Genomic DNA, 25534 nt, shown 5'->3' with positions numbered 1-25534 from the left:
ATTCATAATAATTTTATTCATAATTACCCAAAATCTGGAGAGCTACTTATCATCTGGTGAATTAATAAAGAAATTACAGCATATATTATAGACTACTGCTTAACAATAAAAAGGAGAAAGCTATTGATCTGTACCCTAACGTGTGTGAGTTCTCCCTCAAACACCATTAAACTAAGTAAAAGATCTAACATAAAAGGCTTCCGTCTTATAAATACCCAGAACAAGTGAGAACATGTAAGCTATTAACAACCAGGTTTTAAGGGAAAGGAAAGCACGTCTTGAGGAGAGCATAAGGGATTGTAAAGATCCTGGTGATCATTGTCAAACTGTTCTGAAGAGGAATGGACTTCATTATACCATTGCAATTTACTTAGTCAAATGTACTTAACAAAGATGCAGAAAAAAAGAATTATAACTCAACTCTGAATTACCATAGAGCATATTCATTATCTTAAAAGCTATAATATGAAGAAAATAACTTTTATTTTACTTTACTAGTCTGACAAATGCATAATATTTTGTCTCATAGATACAGTATAGTACCTAAAATTCATTCAACGTTCTGTGTTTATGAAACATACCATAGTGTTATTTCATTAAAATCATCTTGAAGATGTCATAAATGTAAACATTTGAAGCTTTTGCTATGTATTGACAAATATCCCTCAGAAAGACTTTTCCTACATTCTTGAGATATATAATCAAAGTGACAGTTTGCATGGCTCTATAAAAGACTGTATATTGTGCAAATGGCATATGTTTGTTTTAGTGCAGGTAATATAAGAATTTTATAAAAGATGCTGATTGACAAGTTTGTAGTTTTTGTGTTTTGAATATTTGGTTCTGATTATTTATGCATGACTCACTGAAATTTATATTACATACATACTGTTTTATTATATTTATATAAGGTCTAAAAAGTTTTTTTCTAAAGACAAGATTTAGGAGAGAGATGAGAGAGTGTGGTGAGAATAATTAGAATTCAATATACTTGAAATTGGCAAAGAACAAATTTTATCAATGAAAAAATGATATAGTTTCCATTTTAATGTCATTATATTTCTATTTTTTTCTTCTATGCAAATTTTTTCCTTATAATATATTCTGATTATGGCTCCTGATTTCCTCCCAGTTCCTCCTGTGTTCCTTTCCAGCTGGATCCACACTCTTTCTCTCTCTCATTAAAAATAAACAGGCATCTAAGGAATAGTAATAATATAATATAGAATAAATAAAAAGCAAGCAAGTCAGTATATGACTGAAACAACCAAACAAGAAGAAAAGCCAAAGAAAAAGCACAAGAAACTCATGTAGACACAGAGCCACACATTTGCACACAAAGGAATCCCCCACCCAAACAAAAAGAACTCGAAGCAATAGTGTGTACCCAAATTACATTCAACAACAACAACAACAACAACAAAAACAAGTTCTGACTTCATATTCTGAATCAAATATGCTGCTTAGTTCCTTTTGTGTTGACCATCCACTGCTGGGTGTGGGATCTACCCTTAAGACTTATTTGTTTCCCCAGTGGATTGTGTCTTTAAACCTGAATACTGAGTGACTGTAGGTCTCTGTATTTGTTTCCATCTGCTTCAGGACAAAATTTCTCTGATGTTGGCCAGGCAAGGCCGGAGTTTTCTGTGTGTAGCAGAATATTGTTAGAAGTCATTTTATTGCCACCTTCCTCTAGCAGAATAGCATTTATTTCCCCTTTGGTCTCTGATCTGTCTAGTTTCAGGTTCTTGGCCACCCATCAGCACTGGGTGTGAATCCATCTCATGGCATAGGCCTTAACTCAAATCAGATATTGGCTAGTTATTTCCACAGGCTTTGTTGCACCACTGTATCTTGTAGGCTGGTCAGTATTATAGACAAAAGAGTTTGTAGATGAATGGCTGTTTACCTTTCTCCTTTGGTAACTAACTTTGCAGAGTCCCTTCTAGTACCATGAATACTTGTTGGTTCGTAGCTGTGAAGGCTCTAGGTTGAATTGTTGGTATTTTAAACATATAATTCTTGTTAATGTTTGAGTAAAAGGAAATTTCCTATATAGTGTATGTGTCTTTGGATCATTTTAAAAACAATTGTTTTCTTTAAGAGTGCCATATATGTATATAATGCATTTTGGTCATTAACCCACCCTACTTCTCTCCAAGGTCATGCTCTACCTCCTCACTTCCCGCCAATTTTATGTTTTTTTTTCTTGTTCTTTTGTGACTCACAGAATCCATTTGTACTGTACATATATTGAGTGGGTATGGGGCAATCCACTGGAGCCTGGTGGTTGCACTTCCAGGGCCCACACCCTTAATGAAAACCCAGCATTCATCAACCCTTCCTAACTGTTCAGGGATGGGGACTCACTCACCCCACTCCCAAAGCTATTAATTTGATCTTGTGCAAGCAACTACACAATGCTATGAGTTCATGATAGCAGCCATCCGGTCATGTCCAGAAGGCTGTTTTTATCTGATCCTCCCTGGACCTCTGACTCTGATTGCAAAGATCACAGGTCCCTTAGGCTGAAAGTCCCATGGATATTTGGCTAAGTTGACAGAAAACCAAATGGCCCTCTAAGTTATTACATCTGTACCCATAGGTTGTGGCAGCTCTCAGACTTCATCAGAAAAGGTGCTTTTCCTGGTGGAACAGCAGTTAAAGCAGAGACTCACAACTGATGGAAGTTCAGAGCATAGGTGTCCTTGGAGCAGTCAGCCACAAAGAGGACATCTATGGCACTCCCCTAAGAGGTTCAGGGAACATTCTGGAAGTGAGGCAAGAATGATTGTGAGGGATAATTTTCTCTTAAAAATTACCACTTATATTCATACCTCCTGGACGTGGGTGTCAGTTAGGAGACCTGGGAAGTCTATGTGGCCTCTGGTAGTGGATCAGGGTTGGTTGCTCTCTCATCCTAGAAACACAGGGAAGGACCTAGGCCCCACCACAAATGATGTGACAGATTTTGATGATTCCCCCATGGAAGGCCTCACCCTTTCTATGGAGCAGAAGGTGGATGGGATGGGGGTCAGTTGGTGGCATGGGAGGATGGGAAGGAGATGGAACTGGGATTAATATATAAAATAAGATTGTTTCTAATTTAAATAAAAAAGAAAATGAAAAAAATATCACTTATAAACGATGCACACTCTTAATCCTTGCACCAAGGGAAGTAGAGGGAGCAGGATCAGGAACTCCAGTTTATCTTCTGCTGTATAACGAGTTTGGGCCCAGTTTAGAAAACACAAGATATTGTCTCAAAAAGCATAACAAACCTATCATAGATTACACGAATAAAGAGTAACATTTTTGGTTCACAGATAAGAAAGTTAAATACATGAAGCAAGGAAGACCAAGTCAGTCTTCTGTGTGAGCTGTCAGGAAGTTGTTGAACTTCTGAAACCAGACCAGGGGTATATTAAGCTCATTTCAGGTTCTATGTCTGCATGTCTGTAAAGTGTGCTTGGAAAGTGCCAGTCTGTGCTTGTTGTGCCTCTCCTATGCTAATAAATGAATCAGGGATGAAGGAGAGCAGGCACTGGGGTGAGAGAAGGCTCCATAGCTGTGGAAGGATCTTGACTGGCATGTTTAATGTCTGAGTCAATCATTTTGGAAGAGGTCTGACAACAGTGGAGGATGGCCTATGAACTAGGATTTCTGAGGACATAGCAGGGTTTCCATTCCAGCATATCTGAAGGCATTAGTTTTGAATAAACAGAAAACTGTACCTCCTAAAGCTACTGAACAAGATGGAACATGGATAGGCACATTGTAAGACACATTTTTAAGAGACAGGGCAAGGATGTTAGCTACAAATTGGGGTTCAGGAGAGGTAAGAGATGGTTTGTCTGAAAACTTTTAGTAAACACTGAAATTTCAAATTTTGCTTTCAAAACTCGAGATTCTGAAAAATATACTGTATTCTTCAAAATATATACATTAGAGCCTTAGTGGCATCTTGTTCTTACCATAGACTTAAGGTAATGGCTACACCTTAGGGTGTGGCTTCAGTGTGTGGACCTGACCCTTTATAAGGAAGAGGAGGGGCTCGATGGAGCTCTCTCTCTCTCTTGGGCTGTAGTCAGCCCAAACTCTTCCTTATAAGAGGTAACATTGGCACACTTAAACAATATCTTAAAGTGTGGCCATTACCTCAAGTCTATTGGCAGAACAAGATGCCACTGCAAGAGCCTGGAGAGATGGCTCAGTAGTTGGGAGCGCTGATTATTATTCTGGAGGACAGGTTCAATTCCCAGCACCCAAATGGTGGCTCACAACCATCTGTAACTCTAGTTACAGGACAATGTGATGTGTTCTACTATCCTCTGTTGGCACCAAACATGCAAGTGGCTCCCAGAGATTCATATAAGCAAGATATTCATACACCTAAAATATGCCTTAATATTTGTCTCAGGCCAATGAATCATATAACATGTTTCTGACAATTCTAATGATTTCTGTTATTATGTTTGTACTTTCTGTGCTCTCTGCTGCTTCTAATTACTTGAATCCACATATTTTTTAAAAATCTGGAATAATGCGAATGCATTACTCAGAAGACTGCTTTCAGCTTTATTTTAGGATTATCAACATCGAAGTCATAAAACTCAAGAAAGCAAAGGATTATTAAATGATTCTCTCAAATGGCACTAATCATTACAGGAAGACTATGATATGCAATTACAAAAATATGTATAAACCCAAATGTATTATTTTATAACTTACACTGGTCTACATTTAAAAAAATAGTTCTTTATTAAAAGCAATCCAGGTTTCTGAATTTAGTTATTCCTGTTTTTCACTTGATCCCCTAATTGCAAAAATTGATATTCTCTTTGCCTCCCATTGAGTTCCAAGAGTTGTTGAATTGGCTCATCAGATATAAGCACTTACTAGAGTGTTATTTCTGAGAAGGACCATCGTGAGACTCAACAATTTCCAATTAAATCTATAGCAAACCCTGAAATTTTTAGTTTCAGAATGTATTTGAAACTTTATAAATAGACACCTAAATTCTGTGACAATCTGTCCTCTGTGGTGATAATGTGTGTCCAGTCTTAGGTATAATATTTTATTGATGATTAACAGTGGGTACCATATGGATACTGAGAGTGTCTTTAGGGTTGGGGACATAGATCAGACAGTTAAATGCTGAGGACTTTGGTTTGATCTGCAGAGTCTATGTTAAGAGGTCAGGCATGGGACATGAACATGTAAACCATACACTGTGGAGGAGGGGACAGAGGGGACATACTAGTTAGTCCATTTTATGCGGTAAACTCCAGAGCAATGAGAGAGCCTATCTTACAAAGCAAGACGGTTGGCAGAGAGAGCTCTTTGAAACCCAGCACCTAAATTAACCCCTTATAGCTCCAGCTTCAGGGACTCTGATGCTTTCTTCTGGTCTCTAGAAGTACTACACATGTCCTCACACACTCACACATATGCACGTATATATAAATAACTTTTAAAATATATAAGGTAGTTTTAAAAATCCAAGGTGGATGGCCCATGATGAACCACATATACCCAAGATTATTGTCTAGCCTCCATGTGCATACATGCATGCATGTACACACATGAAGCTCTCATATAATCAGCTGTGTCAGTTGCAGTGTGCAGTCTTTCCTCTTGGGGTTTTGCCTTTGCTGGACTTATCCAAACTAGACTCTGTTCCTATTTGTCCTAATGTTGTAATTTTCTCTGGAGCCCTGAGCCTTCAGCATATGGCCCCTTAAAGAGGACAGTAATGCTTTTTCTATTTATCAGGGATTTTTAGCAAGATGCAGCCTAAATGTTGCTCTCTTAAGAGTGAGATGATAGATTCTATTTGTCCATGTTTATAGAATGCAGAGCACAAAACATATATATCTGAGAAAACAACAAAAAAGCAAAAAAAAAACCAGCCATCTTTTCCAGAGTGTATAGAGTATCGTGAGGAAGGGACTTGGATGAGGAGATAAAATGTGTCAGTAGTCTCTGGGAAATAGGTCCAAATGCAAAAATATTTATGAAAATTATATTAGCATAGCAAAGTTGATTTAAATACCTTCTAAATATTGTGGATGAGAAGTAGTGTGAGAACAATAAGTTTATTCCTCATGGCCAAGATGAAGCAGATTGAGTTTTTACTGGAATGAAAATATTTCAGGAAGCAGTCACTGACATGGTGTAAACACCTGTTAACATCATGCTCTGCTCTCAATGGCTGTCATCGTTCTTGAGTAGCTGGAGTGCAAAAGGCATGAAGGTACTACGGGATGGCTCAATGAGTGAAGCGTATTTAACCTCCGCAGAGGTGTCCTCTGACATCCACGTGCACACTGAGGATTGTGTCCCACACATACCTCAAGTGCCCACTACACACCATAAAGTATGTTAGCAGCAAAAAGTGAAAGAAGACTGTAACATAGAAAAGGGACAGCAGAGTGGGATCCAGCCTCTGCAGAGGACTCAGGATGGGCTAGAAGCAATGCTGAGCCTGCAACTGGCTATACCCACACCAGGCCTCCACATTGGGAGCATGTGGTGCCTGAGAACACACCTTAGACAGAGGATCCAGAATCAAAATTAAAGGGTTTAGGAAACAAGGAATACCAGCAGCCTAAATCACATAAGGGCCACAGAAAACAGGAATCTGCTTGATGGGGGAGGGAGGGGAATGAGAGAATGACTGATTTATCAGATGTTTATTGACCAGACAGGAATCAGCCTCACAAACTCAGAGCCTGTGTCTGGGAGAGGACCACTTCTGACAGTTTGATGTAAGGGCAGAGAGAACTTTATTACGGAGTATAAACAGCTGCAGCCTCTAATTATGATTTATTCAAATATAGTTCAGTTAAATAACAGCCAGACAGTGGGCATTCTAATAGCATTAGGAAGTCGGGAAGTGTGTATCTTTATGGAAGCAAGTACGGTTTGTGGAAAGTTAACCAGCTAAGAATGGTCTCCCAAATTATTCAAGTTTACATAATACTGGGGTATACCCTATAGGATAGGGTTGACTAATTGTACAAAAGAAAATTTGTTCGGTATATACCCCACGCTTAAGACCTAAGTGCTCTTTGATATAATGTTGCCTAAAGATATATAGCCTTTGTTTTGACAAGAAATAGTAAGAAAATTTACAAAGGAATATTAAAGGAAAATTAAGGACATGGAATATATGAAGTCATAATTTCTCAGGACTATTATTATTGATCATTGCTATCTGTTTTTAGCAGTGTCTTCTACTCCTCTAGTTTCATTTTTAGAAGAAGTGCTTACTTCCTTCAGGGGATATTCAATTAGGTTCCATGTATAATGCTCTTGTGTCTGTTACCCTGTTAGTTTAAGCCTTCCTACCTGAGTGAGGAGTCCACGCTGTAGGCATGCTCACAAAAGATAAGAAAAATCCTGGGGCTGTAACATCCAAACTGAGGGAACCGTCTGGGGGAAAGGACAGATGGGTGTATTTAAAGATAAAATGCTGATCAAGATTTTGAAAAATTCCTATTGTTTTGGCCAGGAATGGTCTGAAGTACAAATTTGTGTATGTAATGGCTATAGTAGACCTGGTTTTCTTCTTCCTCCTCTTCCTCTTCCTCTTCTTCTTCCTCTTCCTCCTCCTCTTCTTCCTCCTCCTCCTCTTCCTCTGTTTCTCTGTTCTCTCTCTCCTTTCTTCTCTCACTCTCTCTCTTTCTCCCTTCCTTCTTCTCCTTTTTTCATTATTAAGGGTCTGTTTTGATTGAGAAGTTTCAAGTCAGAAGATGAAACTTCACATTACTCTTCTGCTTTATGTCAAAACTACCTTACTGACTGATGAACTCTGCAGCTCTGAGTTCCATCTCTTTGATTGTCGTCCCTGTCCATCTTTAGTTTCTCAGCTACATCCATGTGTAAGATTGCTCAAATGTGAGCTGAACAAGGATGACACCAATCTGCCTTCCAAAGTAGATGGGGGAAAGCCCAGGAGGCCTCCACAATACAAAGAGAATGATAGGCAGCTGAGGAAAGCTGGGAGTCCAAAATTTAGTCTTCCCCAGAGAAGACCAAACCAATTGGTTGTCTAATGCCAAATGAGTAGCCCTGAAAATATAAATACAAATTCCTTTTATGGACTTAAAAGTTTATATTTAGGAATATACATGCACATAAATATACATATATGCATGCAATAACAATTAATGAAAGAAGAGGCCATGAATATGAAAGAGAGCAGGGAGGGGTTTGTGGGAGAGCCTGGAAGAAAGAAAGGAAAGGGAGAAATGTGATTATATTATAATCTCAAAAAAAAAAACAGTAGAGAGAGAAAGAGCTAATATTCAGCCTGTATTTACCCTCCCATATTTAGTGTAATATTTGGCCACAGCTTCTTTCCTAGCCTTTTTGCTACTGACCTTTCTCCCTAGTGTAAGATACCCACAGTCCAGATCTACTGTCCAGAGCATGGATTCTATGGATGATTCACCATCTACATGCACACCCTTAGCTCCTGCCATCTTACTCTGTCACTCTGGCGCTGAGCCCCAGGGTAGGAAAAGGAAGAGTCCTCTGGTGGAATCCAGAGTATGTCTGACTGCTTTGGGGATTCTTCCTTGCTTCTCTGTCCCACACTGAGCAACGTTCAGCTGCCTCTGTGGGTGAAGGCTAACTCTCTTCTCATGGGACTTTTTAGGAAGCCCTAGGGAACTTGACATCTTCAGAGTGCTGTGCTGTGAAATAGTCATCTTCTTCCCAAACACCGTAATATAATCTGTCAGCACTCCTGTTACTCCATTTCTCTAGTGACAATGGTATTAGGTGTTCCCCTTGTTTAGGATGAGGTTAGCTATATAACCCAGGCTGGCCTTGAACTCTCCAGTCCTTAGATTCCTAAATACTAGGGCTATTGGCATCTACTATGACTCAGTATACTGAGACCTTCATTTGTCCCCAGCGGATAGAGCTGTCAGGCCCACCAATCTTGAGGAAAAGGAGTATGAAAACATTCCAATAGACATCCCTACTTCCTCCTGAAGTCTCTTCCTTCTGAGACCCTCCTCTCTCTTCATTACCTCACTCAGACAAGGACCAAAACTGGTCTGGCTTCTTTTCTATTTATAATAGGAGGAATAGTACCTGCTTTGCTCTTGGCCTTGGATATTTTACTTTCTTTACTCAAGGCAATATCCTTGTAATGTGTTCAAGATGAAGAATGACACATGGTTTTCCCAGCAGTGCTGATGTATATTGTCTGTTTGGAGGTAGTGTTATAATTCCTTTGGAACAGAGGCAAATAAAAGTTAAGGAACTTCTCAGAGGTCACTCGGTAGGTAGTAAGTGAAGGAACCTAAATTTAAATCTGGGCAGGCTGGTGACAGATACTGCCTTCTAAATTCTGCCTCTTAAGGCTGGTAAGATAAGATGCCCTTTAGTGATTTGTGGATTTTAAAGCAGGTAAAATGAGATGCCTAGCTATGATTTGTGGAAGCAGGATCCTAAGATGTTAGGCTGTGGACCTCTGAGAACAAGCCTGAGAAAAACCCTTATACAGAGTGGAACTGAAGTTTGCAGTCTCATTTAGGCTTCTTATCTGCTGTACAACAGCAGCCAGCACTTATTCCAGGAATGGTAAGAGTCCAGGTTTATATTCTATCAGAATAGAAAGCCTATTGAAACATAATACCATTTTCATCAACACTACCCTTATGGACTGACTAATTACCAAAAAAAGATGATAAAGTTTATAAGTTATTCCCTCTGAGTTGTTTATTCAATCTAATGTATTAGATGGCAAGAGAGGGTTTTTAAAAGATGCTGGCATATTAGAGTACATTCACAAAAAGTGTGAATAAATGAATACATTTATATTCTTTCTCAAGCCATGATAGATCTTCCAAAATACAAAGCTATTTGTTGGTGAGTTCCAGATACACCAGTTGAATTTCAAGATATTAAAATTACTTGAATTTCCATATCACATATCAATTATACAACAAAAATGTCCATGGTAATACTGGAAAGGGATAATAATCTTGGCAATAGGAGAGGCAAGTTAAAGTTGTTCTAACGGATCGAGGGCCATTAAAAGATTAAAGAATAGTGGAGATAGAGGAAACATGGGCCACAGCATATCCCAAAAGGCCAAAAGCTAAATTGTTGCATGTAACTTCCAAAGTACGTGTACCTCTCCAGAAAACTTAGAGTTAATGTGCAAATGCCCGGTAGTTTCATATTCCCTTGTATGTTTACATCATTGGTGAAAGCCTCCAGACTGCAATGCATGCACTACGAATTTTCTGAAATTTTATCCCTGAAGTCATCTAAAACTTAATCAATTATGTGATCAAATGAAATGAGGGTTCTTTCGCTGCATTCTAAAATGGGAGGAAGCAAAAAGTGTGTGTGTGTGTGTGTGTGTGTGTGTGTGTGTGTGTGTGTGTGTGTGTGTGCCCACGTGCATGTATACCAATAGTTGGAAAACATTGGTAACCCTAGCATTCGGGGGACAGAGGCAAGAGAATCATCCTCACATTTGAGGCAATGTTGGTTTATATAGGAAATTCCAGAGAGCCCGGGGCTATATAAAGAGACCGTGTCTCAAAAATACCAAACCAAACCAAGACAATAACCCTAGACACTGAAAAAAAAAGCATACCAGAGAGTTTTGTGACAGAAGAAAATAAATAATTCCAATCAAGTCTAGCTCTGTGAAACAGTGAGTCTAACTAGGGTTCTTTACAGGAGTTGTATGAAGGATTACTCACAAGAGCATGGGAAACCTATGATCAACTACATCACTGAAAGAAACACTCTCCCCACAATCTCTTCAGCTAATCATGGCTGCTAACAATTCAAACCAACAAGGGTTCTCTTTTGCCAGAACACAATATTCCATCTACAACACTTCCCTTTTCCCCAATTCTTACAGTCTTCCCTTCTGTGATATCTCCTCAGCCTTGGATGGAGTGATAAAGATACCTGATGGAGGGATGAATGTTCAGTGCTTTTGTGAGGGATCTGGAGAATGTAGGTATGCACATGCCACAACCCATATGTGGAGATCAGAAGAGAATCTTGAGTGTGGATCCTTGCTGTCAAGCTTGTTTGAGCTTAGGTCTCTTTGCTATTTCCTGATACTTAGGCAGACATGCTAGCCAGTGAGCTCTGGAATGTCTCGTGTTTCTACCTCAGATCTCACTGTAGATTCATACTAGCATAACTGGCTTTACATAGGTTCCAGGCGTTTGAAATCAGATATTCGTGATTATGCTGCACACAGTTGACCCACTGAGCCTTCTTTCTACCCTGGGGACATTTTCAGAGTGAGATTCTGGTTCAGCTATACCAGGTAAGCACCACTGGACTAGAGAGTTAGCCTAGCAAGCCATTTATGCCCACCTGCTGTGTGGACAGCAGGAAAAATTGATTGTGTGCTTATCTAAAGGTTGAGTAAAGAAAACACTTCAGGTGGAAGCAAGTACTGATGCCAGGTTCCATTTTGAACCTGACTTGAATCCTAAGCAGCCTTACCATTGGTCTAGCTCCTGTCTCTAAATAGTCCCCTAGGCACTTTGTTCTTCAGCACAAGTGGAGATTCTTTACTCTGTATTTTTCCCTGTCATGTTTCATGAACACATGTATGTACTGTAGCTTATGCAGACAGATTTGTGCTGTGGTCATCTCTAATATGGAAATCTAGAGTGAACACCTGCATGACTAACTTCGTTTCTTTTCATCCTCCTATAATTATCAACTAAAAAAAATAAATACACAAACATGCTTTCACCAGGTGTAGTGGCTCTCATTTTTAATCCTGGGACTTGGATGTTGTGGCAGGAAAACCAATGGCAAATGTTCAGCAACTGGTGATCCTGTAGCCTTGAGTATGTAGACCCAGTTAATAATGTAAGGAAGGGAGGGAGGGTATAAAAGGAAATGGTTCACATGAAGGAGAGAGGAGAAAAAAAGCAGGATCAATAGATCCTTGATTTTTGTAGAGAATTACTACTTTTTATGAATGACTTCAAAACTCAGTTTCCATAGAAATTCATAGGCACCAATCTAAACTCTTTCTTAACAACACAATCTGGGCAGGAATTAAGATTACAATGAGCAACAAAGCCTTGCCATTTATTTTGATTGTTTTGGCATTTCTCAGGATGGTGTGGTTTCACTCCTAAGGGCATGTAGTCAGTTCCTTTCTAGTTGCTGTGACAAAACTCCCCATGAAAGCAACCTAGGGGAGAAAGAGTCTATCTTAGCTCACAATTCCAAGTTACTTTCCATCACTTCAAGGAAGAAACAGCACCAGGAAGTGGAAAGAGCTCTGCTGCATCTTCAGTCAGAAGGAAGCAAGGGGTGGATTCTTGCCAGTACTCAGCTAACTCTTCAGGGCTCAGCCAGTTCAGGAAATAGTGTAACTCATGTTAGGCTGGGACTTCCCACATCAATCAATATAATCAAGATGATCACACTTAGACATGTGATGGGGGATGTCCTTCTGTCTATATGTTTCTCTTATTGGTTGATGAATAAAACACTGTTGGGTCAATTGAAGCAGGGAGATATTCCGGGTTACGAGACAAAGAGAATTCTGGGAAAGGTAGGCAGTGAGAGGTGCCTTAGAGGACAACATGTAGAGACCAAGAAAATAGGACGCTACAGGCATTTTCTGGTAAGATAAGGCCATGTAGAAATACATAGATTAGTAGTTATGAGTTAATAACTAAGAGACAGCTAGCTAGTAAGAAGCACTAGCCATTTGTCAACATTTTATAGCTATATAGTGTCCATGTGCTTATTTGGGGCTGAAAGGGTGGTGGGAAATGGCGGGCCAAGAAACTCCAGCAACAGACACGCCCATCTGACACAGACAGCCCCTCACACAAGCTCTTTTCCCAGTTGATTCTACAGCGTGCCAGGTTGATAATTAAAATCAAGTAATAGGAGACATATGCAGTACATGGGTTCAAATGGGGTACATTTCAATCCTTATGAAAAACAAATGAAATCTAGAAATTTCTTTTTTTACTTTAATGGCTAATATTGAATGAGAAAAGCACAAATAGATGTCTGTGAAAACATTCTCTTTTGGTTTTATGTTTTTGTTTACTTATTTGTTTTGGTGTGTGTGTGTGTGTGTGTGTGTGTATGTGTGTATTTGCCCTCCACCTTGTTGAGGTAGCGTCCCTCTTGCTGTTTCTGGTGCCATATGGCATCTTAGTTCATAGTAGCTGAACCGGGAGCGTTTTCCTCAAAATGCTCCTGAGTGCACATCCTTCCTCTCCATAGGAATGCCAGAATTACAGGTGAGGACCACATATTCTAGTCTTGTGTATTAGTTCCAGGGATCCAACCTGGTCAGGTTTATGTGGCAAATGCTTGTATTCACCAAGACCTATCTCTCTATACAGTTATTCACTAAGTATTTTGTTCAGTTTATTATTTATTTAGTATTACTTATTTTATTATTTATTTAGTGTTTTATAATACATTTAACCCACCCATAAACATAAAATATTTTTATATCAAATCTATAAATTTTAAGAGTAATTTAGGTTATTTTTATTATAATTCTTTGATTTCATACACATATTTTGGAGAGTTTTAGTAGTTTTCATTTCCCATTACCGTCTCTAACCTCCTCCTTCTCTTGATTGTAAAATGAATTAAGACCTACAAAAAGTCAACTGTCAAATTGGATAGTGGTATGTAAATATATTATATATTGTATAACATGAATATATTTACCACATTCTGTAAATGTAGTTAAAGCATAATGACTAATGAACTGTTTCAGTAAGTATTAAATCTAGCTCTCACATCTATAGAAGGATGTGAAAACTGAAAATTTTACAGAGGTCTTGGAACTCTAATTCATGTCAGTGTTAAGGAACTTCGGTGATTTTTTGTTTTGTTTCTTTTCCAGCAAATATATGAGTAAGAAATCTTTTACAGGGTTTGAGTGCAGTAAACTCAGATTCTTTGGCCTGCAACTTTTACAGACATAGCCCATAGCCTATCTAGTAAAAGTTAAAGGTTCCAAGATTACATAATTTATATATAGTATATTTATTTTAAAGAAAAACAACTATAACAAACACCAAAACCAAAAAAGATTGTTTCTTGAAAATTTGGAGCAAGAACATCTCCTAGGCACAAGAGTGGACTGTTCCTACTGTAGAAGCCCACAGTTGTGTCTTTACCTGCACAGAATTGACTATGCTTGCACTGTAGTGTAGAAAATAAAGTTAACATTCCTTCCAAACTCATTTCTCATGACCAAATAGACTAACAGGGTATTTGCTCGATTCCTATGACACTGAATATTATGTTCTTGGGGAAAGCTCTTGATTCTCTTAAAAAAAAAAGTCAAGCTGCTCATGGTGACTCACACCTATAGTTGTAGTATTCAAGAGGCTGAGGCAGGACGATTGTCACAAATTTGAGGCCAGTTTGGGGGTACATAGTGAGTTCTAGCCAAGCCTGGGCTTCAGAATGAGAACCTGTCTGAAAAATAAAAAAATAACAAATAAATAGGGAGCAAACCAAAAGTACAATGTATACAGGAAGACTTTAGAACAGGACTCCTGAAACTTTCTCTCCCTTACTTTCTCTTTGGAATTTTCTCACTCCTCACGTTTGGAATTCCCAGACTGGCCTAAGAAATATTCAGCAAAGCCTGGCTGTTACACTGATCTTTGTCTTAGCCATTTAAGCAAAATTCTGTGGGGGGATTCAGAGATAACAGATGGGAAAGGCAGAAGTGACAAGCGTCTTGCCTACCTGCTTTGATGAGCAGAGTTGAGCCGTTTTACAGCCCTGCTCAGATGTAGCAGCTTGCTGAGCCCCTGGTATTCTCCAGCTGACTGAGTCTGTCTTTTTCTCCCTTGCCTTGCAGGAACATTTTCAGATGTGTCTGTGTTCCCAGAAAGCCAAGCAGCGAAGAGGGAGGCCCAGAAAGAAACTGGTATTTCCTCTCCTTCCTGCTTTGGTCTGCTTTTTAAAGTTTTGTTTGTCCCCGCAAATGGCCTCTTGAATGAATGCCCACAAAAGAGTGGGTCCATTCAGAGAAGTCCTGTGTTTCTTGTATCTTCCAGAAGCCAGTCTTGCAAATGCACAGTTATAGCAAAAGCGAAACTTCTGGAAGTCTGTTTTGCTTCATAGTCTATATTGAAACATCGCACTTTGACCAGAAAATACCTACCAAAGCAGCACTACTTGCCCTCTGTATATCTGTTATGACAACAGTTTTCCATTATTAAAACGGTCTGGAAGAGGGGAATGACCTCCAGAGGGTTTAAAGGATTAAAATTGAGCTTTCATTTTTATTACCCATTTAAATATGGTAACGGTGATGGCAAAAGGAACCCTGATTCTGAATGGGCTTCCTACCCACACAGTTTTCTTAACTTAATAGCTCTAATTTTAAGTGCATGGATACCTTTGGGGGCATATGCATGGCACATTCCTGTGACATGGTTCCATGTGTTGTTTTTTTATACAGAACATATATATATATATGTATATAATTTTTCATAATTCTATGTAAGTGTGGCATGTTTCAATTGTGTATATAAAATATTTCTGAATCATATTGGTTCGGAACTGTTCAATAAAACATATTAAAAGCTAACATTGCATTAGCAGAAGGAAAATAGGATAAGCATAGAGTAGTGTCACTGTCCAGTTCAAAGCTTTATTAATTTGTCTCTAGAGTCTTCCAATATTTTAATGGTGATCTTATTGAAAATATGCAGCCATGTCCAGTGCCTTCAAGGCCTTGACCTGGTCTTTATGGCTTCCTCACGCTGGCTGCTGCCTGTGTTTTGCTTTAGTTTTTGATCTGTCCCATTGGGTACCACTATTATAGGCAAGTGGGGCTGCGTGTTAGTGCAGTGCTGTGTGTGCTTTTACAGATCTTTGCTTTCAGATGCTTTTTTTTAACCCTTCAAATTCCTGCTGTGTTCATGTGTGAATACTGTTCACCCCTTTTAGTTTGATGTGTTTGTCAATTAAATCTTCTCTGGACTGTCTTCTCTTCTGAAAAAACTCCAATTCTCCAATCTCCAAATATGTATTACGTTATGTTGTAATAGCACACGAGCAAACATTACTCTACCTATAGGATATCTGAGACTGGTTTACTTTGAATCCCAAGAATTCTTGGCACAATTCTGTTAACCTAATAGTCAGTAATAATTATTCATTGAATGATAAATTTTTCTTCTTTGTTCCAAAATTAACATCTCCTGGGGTGTTCAGATGTTGGTACTTATATTTTTATTTTAGTTAAGCACATGACAGATGCATTTGAAATCTGGATCTTGGGAGATGCATAATTATTTAGAACCCTAGAGCATTTTGTATAATCTAATATTTGATCTCCTCATTTAATCATTATTTTTCTTACTTGTTTTTAGCTTAGTTCTTAAGCAGTCTTACTTCTTAAAATGCAAACAACAACAACAAAACAAAAGATAAAAAACCTAACAACATAAAACACCCAACAGTATTTTAAAGGTAGCATGTACAAACTTAAAGAACAGTTGTTGCTTCCAAGCTGATGTGGTATTCAAATGGTTAAATGTGAGGCTTAACTGGAAAGTTGCAACAAAAGCCTTCAAGAATGTTACAAGTAAATTTTAGTTACACAATTTCTACTATGGGCACTGTTCACTGTTACTAATCAAAAGATATACTTTTATTTAGCAGTTGTTACATTTAACGCATGGCCTTGGGGTGGTCATAGATTCCTGATAGAACAGTTGCTGACCTTGTGTAATGCTTTGGGTTTGGTGCCCACTACTACTAAGTAAAATTTCAAGTATGGACCAGTGACTTCTGTCCAGTAGAAAGTGCTGCTGCTCTTTATCCTGGGTGACTGCACTAACTCAGCTGCCGTGCACATGCAGCCCTGACTCTGACCCTCTCTCACTTTTCTTCTCTTTCTTCACAAACTTGTGTCTGGATGTAGCCAAATAAGTGGTAGGAGAAATACAAGAAGAGCCCTGGAAGTACCTCTCATTTTCCTGGTAATCAGTTTCAACATTTCAGACAGAATAGCAAACTACAGAATGAGAAGTTGACAAAGGGGCTCAGTGTGTCCATTCATCAACCTCAAGTCATACTATTTTTCTCCCTTAATATTTTAAATGTATTGACAGTAATTCTAGAAGATATTTACAACATAATAGCATCTTCATTCTTCCCCTGGAGGGAATCTTTGTTTTAAAAGGCAAAAACAATTGCATTCTTATATGCAGTAAAATGTGCAGAAATATAGTTATGAGTAGATCTGTGTTGGTAGAAGCTGTAGATGCAGCTTGTACTTGAGTTTTACTTAGGGTAGAAGCAGCACCCTGATTTGGTGCTTTAAATCTCTCAACAGACTATTGCAGGGGGACTGTTGTTTACAATGAGTGGTATTTAAACTTATCCTCTTAAACTACATTTTAAAACATGCAGAAACTTTTATTTGCCTGGATTTATTCTCTTCATAGCTTAATAATATCCCATATTTTATAAAAAGTTCAAAGAAGCAGTGAGGCAATTCTGATCCCATGCCACAACCTTAAAATGACCTTTCTTACATATCACATTCTTTGTTTAGTCTAGATTTGTTTTTCATTTACCTGTTTAAATGTGATCAACTGCATGTATCCTCACAGTCTTTGCCTTATTATTTTTTATTAGATCTTCCCTTTTCTTCCTCCCCATTCTTCCCAAAACCACAGAGAACATTTGACTCTTTGTCACATTAAAAACAGCAAACAAGACTGGAGAAATGGCTCGGCAGTTAAGAGTACTGGCTGCTTTTCCAGAGGACCCAGAAATGAACATGAGAACTCACATGGCTACGCACAACTATTTATGACTCCACTCTCAGAGGATCTGAAGTCCTCTCCTAGACCCTTTGGGCATACAACATGTATGTGATGGCCAGATACACACGTAGACATCCACACAGACACATAAAATGATAAAATGAAATTTAAAGCACAGAAAACAGCAGGATGTTGATCATTTCTTTAAAAGGACCTCAAAATCTGTCAGGAAAAATGTATTTTGTCATACAAGAATCTGAAATACAAGTTCAAGTACTTTTGGGACCAGTGAATGGTGCTATGTTAGTGTAAATTCATTGGAAGCAAAAGGATAGCAACATGAAGGCCAGCTTGAACTACAGAGAGAGATCCTGATGCAGAAGAAGAATAGGAGGATGGGGAACAAAGTTAAAGTAGTTCAAGCACACATAGTTTATTGGAAAGGCAAAGGAACTGTGAGAAAGGTAATAAGGACATATGATTTTTAAGAGGGGGAGGGGTCACCTTAAAGTGTATAAAAGGTGGTGTGCCTCAGAGCAATAGCAAGTCATTTATTTCTCAGTAAAACCAGCTGGGAGTCAGAAATGAAGGCAGCCCAGTACCGTGCTCCAGAGGAGGCTCCAGGGAGACTTTTCTAGCTTCTGTTGGTCCCACCTGTCCCTTGCCTTGGAGATGCAGCTCTCCAACCTCTGCCTTCACAAGATGCTCTCCTATGTGTCTTCACTCCATCTTCTCTCTGTATCTGTTGCCTCACTGGCTGAATGTATCCCCTGTTTAAAAGTCACAATGGATTAAAACCCACTCCCACACTCTCATTCATCTTGATTAGCCTACAAAGGCTACACTTCCAAGGAATATTCTATCTGGTACTGCAAGGTAGAATTCCAGCTTACTTTCTCCGGGGACCGTAATACAATGCATGGCACTGGTAAGGGAAGAGAGATACTTTATTCCAGTAAAGAAACCCCGGGTACAAGAATGAAACCCAGTCCTCAGTTATCCCTCTACAACAGAAAGCCTGCAGCAGTGTATATTTATAAACTCCCCATAGTCCTAGCGGAGGAAGCATTGATTCCCTTACTTCATAATTGTTCTACACTTCAGGAAAACAGTCTTCCAGGAGTAGAGGAAGCTATGAGACAAAGACCTGCAAAGTGGTGGTGGGAGTTGGAAATTATGGTCCACAATGAATATTTTTCTGTAATATTTATTTTTTAATTTTTGAAACAACCTTATTTTACATACAAATTCCAGTTCTTTCTCCTTCTTGTCCTCCAATGCCCCCTATCATCTCCCCATTCCACCTCCCATCCACTCCTAAGAGAGGGTGAGATCTCCTGTGGGGAATCATCAAAGTCTGTCACATCATTTGGTGCAGGAAAGAAGCTCTCCCCTCTGTATCTAGACTGACAAGGCATTCCTCCATAGGGAATGGGATAAATAAAAAAAAAACAGTGCATGCATTGGGGATAAATACTGGTTCTACTTCCAGTGACCCATTAACTACCCAAGCCCTCCAACTGACACCCACTTTCAGAGGGTCTAGTTCTGTCTTATACAGGTTCCCCAGCTCTCAGTCTGGAGTTGGTACGCTCCCATTTGTACAGGTCAGATGTGCCTGTGGGTTTCCCCAACATGGTCTTGACCTCTTTGCTCATCGCTCCTCCATTTCTACAACTGGATTCAAGGAGTTCAGCTCAGTGTTTAGCCGTGGGTGTTTGCTTCTGCTTCCATCAGCTACTGGATGAAGGCTCTATGATGGCATTTAAGGTAGACATCAATATCATTACAGGGGAAGGACAATTAAGGAAGTCTCTCCACCACTGCATAGATTCTTAGTTGGGGTCATCCTTGTGTATCCCTGGGAATTTCCCTCATGCTGCCCATACCCCAAACTATCTCGGGCCACACTGAATTGAAAGGAAGGAAATATGAAACTGTGAAAGCAGCGTCTGTGATAGTACCTATAACACTAAGTAAAGCTTGGAACTCAGCTGCTAAAGGTCAGTGAGAAACCATGTGACCAAAACTCTGCTCAAGAAACACAAATCAAGTTACAGACCAAGAGCAGGCCTGGGCTGGAGAGGTGACTCAATAGTTAAGAGCATTTGCTGCTCTTGGAGAGGACAAGAGTTCAGTTCCAGACACTGAAGTCAGGGGGCTCACACTAACCTGAAACTTTATCTCTTTTCTGTGCACATTTTTAATGTGTGTTTTTATAACCTAGCCACTGACTATTTCTCAGATATCATCTTTGTATTCATTTTTATTGGCTTTATTATTAAGGCATAAAATCAGGATGAGTTTTCCATGAGTGCTTATAACAAATAGTGAAGAACAGAATTTTATTTGCCTAAAGTCTTGATTACCTCTATGGAAATTAATAAAAATATATATTTAAAAAGATGCTATTTCCCAAACATGGTCTGATTCTGAGACTGGGACCAAAAAATAGGAAGTTTTGAAAGGACCTAAGTTAACCCATACCCTTTGGTCACTTGACTCTATTACCTTCTCAGATATAAAATGCAGACACGCCATTCTTTTTGGATTTATGTTTGTTTGTTTGTTTCTGATATAGGGTTTCTCTGTGTGGCTTTGTAGACCAGGCAGACCTCAAACTCACAGAGATCAACCTGCCTCCACCTCCCGGGTGGGAAATTAAAGGCATGTGCCACCACTACCTGAGTCAGACACGCTATTCCTAAACCTCTAAATATTAACCCTTTTCCACACCAATTTTAAGCTCCAAATCTCATCTAAATGGCATGTAAATGGTAGGACTTGAGGTTTAATTTTTAAAACAACATTCCTTGTCATTTGTTCAGTCCCTCTGACAGATACTGGTCAGCCATCTTGAATTTCTTCTACTCTCTGAACTGTCTGCATCTCTCGTCCTTTGCACCAACTTCTCTGTCTTCTCAAGAAACTCATCATTCTCTTGGCTCATTCATCAAGCAGATGTCTGTGTGGTACTTCCTCCCATGTGATCTTTGGTGGTCCCCATCTCTTGCCTGTTCCTTCCAGGCCACTGTCATCTCCCTGTGATGGCACAAACTGCACCCTATTTCAAGCCTGTTAAAAGTGCTTCAGAGACCAGATATGAAACTAAAAGCAAGGACCCCAGGGGATTGATCTTGCCACCACTGTAGCTCTGGGATAATCATAGAAAAATAGGAAAAGTTTAGGAAGCTCTCATAAAGAGGTGAAGCTCCATGCAGGAGAGGAGGCCTACTGCTTAAGGGTGTTTGCTGCTCTGCCAGAGGAGGGAGGTTGGCTCTCAGCACTCAAGTCTGGTGGTTCTCACCTGCCTGGAACAAGTTCCATGATATGATCACCTCTGGCCTCAACAGGTACCTACATGCATGTGGTCACATACAAGTACACACACACACACACACACACACACACACACACGAGAGAGAGGGAGAGAGAGAGAGAGGGGAGAGAGACAGACAGACAGACAGACAGACAGATAGACAGATAGACAGAGACAGAGAGAGATCCAGAGGTTGCAGGGAAGAAGATGGGGAGAGGAAAAGGGAAAGAAAGGAAGGGAGGACAGAGAGGAGGATAGAAAGGAAAGAGAGGGAAGCAGATAGAAGAGAGATAAATGGAGGCAGAGAGGGAAGAAAACAACATTGGTTTCTATGAAGGGAAGGAAGAAGTTGTAAATGCAAGATGATGACAAAAAAAGATGCTGAACTTAGTTTCCTTCGCTGGATGATAAATTATCCATATGCATGTATGCATGTATGCATGTCTGAGGATATGTTCAATGTGATATCAAAGCAGGCTAGACTCTATAGGACCACCTAGGAGTCTGTTGTTTAAAGGTGCAGAGTTTTGCTTGAAAGAAAGTTAAAATGATGAATTTGTTTAAGGCAACTGTTTAGACATTTAAAGCCTGTGTTATGTTCCTGTTTCTACCAGTAAATGCCTTTTGTAAACATGTGTTTGATGTAGCATGTGTGGTATATGTCATCTAATACTTCTTTTAAATTATACTATTCCAGCATATAGGTGAGAACACTGTTGTAAAGATATTTATTTCAGATATTGCTTAAATACCTAGTTATATTTTTTAATCTGGTAATAGGATCGACTCTCAGTTTTGGGTCTGTAAAGGGCAGTTTGTGGTGAAAGGTCCAGGGTCACCCTCTGAGTTTTACATGGAACTGAAAGGCCAGGGCTGAGCACTGGCTTTGCAGTGTTGAATTAGTACCAGACTCTTGCTAAAGTTCGTATCTTAGCATCACCCAAGATGGCCAGTAAATTGTCAGAAGGAACAATTATTATATGAAATCTTGCATCATATCCACAAAAATATAATGATGTGACATGAAAAATATCAGTGTTGCTTTATTTTAACAATAAGAATTATAAGAGACCTGTCTTAAAATCCTTTTACATGGTATTTCAAAAGTGTTGTTTCTAATGTTAATACTAAAACATTTTATAATATTTAATTCTTGAGAATCGTATACAATGAATTTTGATCATATTCACCCTACCCAACTTATTTCAGATCTACCCTTTCTATTTTTACCTGCATACTACTTTCCCAATTTTGAGTTTCTTTCTCCTCCTCCTCCTCCTCATCATCATCATCCCCCTCCTCCTCCTCCTCATCCATTTCTTCCTCCTCCTATGCTTTAAACCTGTAAAGTCTAATTTGTGCTGCTCTGAAGTCTACTTAACCACTATAAGGCATACTGCCTTTGCCTCTTCCAGTAGTTATCAAATGCCAATGGTTCCTCAGCTAGTGGTGTGATCTTATGTCTGCCTCCCATCCTCCATACTGGAATTTTTTATTTGAATGTGCATATGTCTTGTACAGCCTATCACAGCTTCTGTGAGTTCATTTGAGAAGTCTCACTGTTGTCTGTAAAACAGTGTCCTTGAAGCCCCTCAATCTTTCACAGTTGTTCTCTTTCCTCTTCCACAATAATCCCTGTGACTTGAAAGGATGGTGGGTGATATGGATGTCCCTTGTAGGGCTTAGTTCTCCGCAGCCTTTCATTATCTGCACAAGGACTAATTGAAAGTCTGTGCTAATTGTCATCTACTGCAAGAAGAAACTTCTCTGATGACAGTTGAGAAGTGTGCTGATCAGCTGGTCAATAAAATTTTTTTTAATCTTTTTTTTTTGTTTCATCCTTTTCTAGAAAAGACAGAGACAAAACCCAGAAATCTAAGCCCATACAGAAACAACAGTAATAAAATAATGTCACATACCCATAGATAGTTTAGTCTTATTTTATTAACATTTTTCGCTTATTTTACATACCAACCTCAACTCCCCAACCCCATCTACCATACTCCCCATCCACTCCTCCTCAGTCTCCATGCAAAATGAAGCAGGCCTCCCAAACTCCCAACCTCCCATGGCCTTGAACAAAATATGGCATATCAAGTTGAGGCAGAACCAAGCTCCTCCCCCATGCCTCAGGGATGGGTGAGGTGATCCAGCATGGGGATCAAGTCCCCAAAAACCATCTAAATTCCAGGGACAGGTCCTGTTCTCATTATGAAGATCATTACAAACAGACCAAGTTATACAACTGTCACATAAATGCAGGCTTAAGTGGTCCAGAGTTCATTAGCTCCAAAATTTACTCTTTTGTTTGGTTTGGGTTTTTTGTTTGTTTGATTGATTGTTTGTTTTTTGAGACAGGGTTTCCCTGAAGCTTTTTGGAGTCTGTCCTGAAACTCACTTCTTAGACCAGGGTGACCTTGAACTCAGAGATCCGCCTGTCTCTGCCCCCCCACCCTCAGTGCTGGGATTTAAGGTATTTGACACCACCACCCAGCCTCCAAATTTATTCTTATTCTATGAACTTTTCAGGAATTTAACCTCTATTATTTGAATTAATGCTCTTAGCCACCTCATGAAGAGGATTTGGTGTTCCATGTGTCTTTGTGCATGGCATATAGTACAGAATTTATGATGCTCCTTTGACCATAAGTAATAAGTAACTGAACCTACACTGAGGTTATCTGAGTAAAAAAATTATGCTTCCAACCAGCATAAGTATGTGTAAAGAGAAGCCTTTCCACCAGCCTGGTTCCAGAGCCTCATCAGTCCCAAATAAGCACACAGGAGGCTATATTAATTATGAAGCTGTTGGCCTTGCTTGTTTCTTACTGGCTAGCTCTGACTTAAGTATTTACCCCACAATTGTTAATCTAAGTATTTCTCTTACTGGAGAATAGTTCTGAACGTCTTACCCCTATCACAGCTACATCTTGACTCCCTGTGTTTCTCCTACCCAGAGTCCTCCTGGACTCCTAGTCCCACCTATCTTGCTTCCCTATTGGTCAACAGTGCTTTATTGATATATACACAGGACTTCCCCATCATCTCCTCTTTTCTGTCTAAACAAAAAGAAAGGTCTTAACTTTCACATAGTCAAATTATATATGACAGAACAGTTATCAAGTAAGAATAGAGTTACAATATTTTGTCTATCAACATTCAGCAAGATTTAAAGAAATTATCCATCCCATCCTTGTGAATCCAAAGTTCTATATGTAGCTTATCTTTTATCATAACTAAGGAAAACTGTAACTATCTGCCTTCAACTCCATCAAAGACTACAGAAGGATAATATATAAACACTAGGATTGACAGAGACATCTTACTGCCTTGATAGTCACGCAAAGTTTCTCTGTAACATTAGGGCATCCATCTTCAGCCCATAGGCCACAATGTGTCCAGAAGACTTTTCAGCAAAGCAGGAAATTTCAAATTGTCCATCTGCATTAGCAGTCTGTCAGTCATTTTTCTATGTCCTGCAGAACGTCTTGTAGACTCTTCCATGAAGCAGGAACCCTGAAGGACTATTTGAGTTCAGCAGTCACTTTCCTGTGGGTCCTGCATATCCACTTTATACAGCAACAGTCCAGCAGTCCAGGCAGAGGAGTTTCTTGCCCAAATGGCTAATCTTGCCATGTTGAAAGCAAACTCCATAGCGAGTTTCTTCAATGCCCATCTTCCTCTCAGACGTATTTAATGATGTCAGGAGCAGGCATTTCTCATTGTCAAGAAAACCCTAAAACATTTTAAATGCCATTTTCTGAAGATCTTTGAAAGGTTTGAAGACTATCTATCTCAAATATATCTCTGTATATCTAGAAAACCTAACTTACCTAACTATAAGTTCTGACTATTATAAGTAACTATCTGTAATCTGTATTTAATTATGCATTACGTTATAAAAGATCAGTGTAAGCACAATATTTAATCAAGAGGAGAAATATACGCATCACAAAATTGACCTTGAATTTGTATCAATAAATGAAAAAACATACCAATACAAACGACTCATTTCCATACCATAATCCCCTTTTTCCTTTAAAATAGATTGATTGTGATCATTATCCAATTATAAACAATCCAATTTAAATGAAGACAAAGATTTATAAACAAGATGGGAATTAGGACGTCACTCATTCCAAACTGCTTCGTGCTGAAAGGGGCCACTGTTCATACCATGGGGATCATGACAAAACTCAGAAATCTGTATAAGTCCTTATTTTCAGGGTCTGTAAGGGTGCATCATCTTAGCTGTCTCAATTGTTGGAACACTTGGCCCACTGCTTCCGGGGGTCTTGGTTCATCAAACCACAGAAGCCTGCAAGGAATCCTTAGCTTTTCATTTTCTGTAGAAACATGAACAATAACTCCTTTCCAAAGTAACATATCTTTATACTTAAATTTTGAAGTCAAGGCA

The 25534-nt window shown here is 39.1% G+C and overlaps 1 protein-coding gene across 29 annotated transcripts in view; it reads left to right on the top strand.

The window, feature by feature from the left end:
* Nucleotides 1-25534, top strand: part of Rims1 (regulating synaptic membrane exocytosis 1) — a 470293-nt gene that overhangs the window by 160085 nt on the left and 284674 nt on the right. For 24 of the 29 annotated variants that reach the window (XM_021228500.2, XM_021228520.2, XM_013115098.3 and 21 more), the window contains one exon: nt 14873-14941. The exons of the other annotated variants lie outside the window; for them this stretch is intronic. In XM_021228500.2, the coding sequence (XP_021084159.2) occupies nt 14873-14941 (69 nt within the window). The remainder of the gene's footprint in view (nt 1-14872; nt 14942-25534) is intronic. 29 annotated transcript variants of the gene reach the window in all.

Source organism: Mesocricetus auratus, unplaced genomic scaffold (genome assembly GCF_017639785.1).
Source record: "Mesocricetus auratus isolate SY011 unplaced genomic scaffold, BCM_Maur_2.0 Super-Scaffold_100021, whole genome shotgun sequence".
In the NCBI taxonomy this organism is placed as follows: Eukaryota; Metazoa; Chordata; class Mammalia; order Rodentia; family Cricetidae; genus Mesocricetus; species Mesocricetus auratus.
This window is presented reverse-complemented; position numbering and strand designations above follow the sequence as displayed.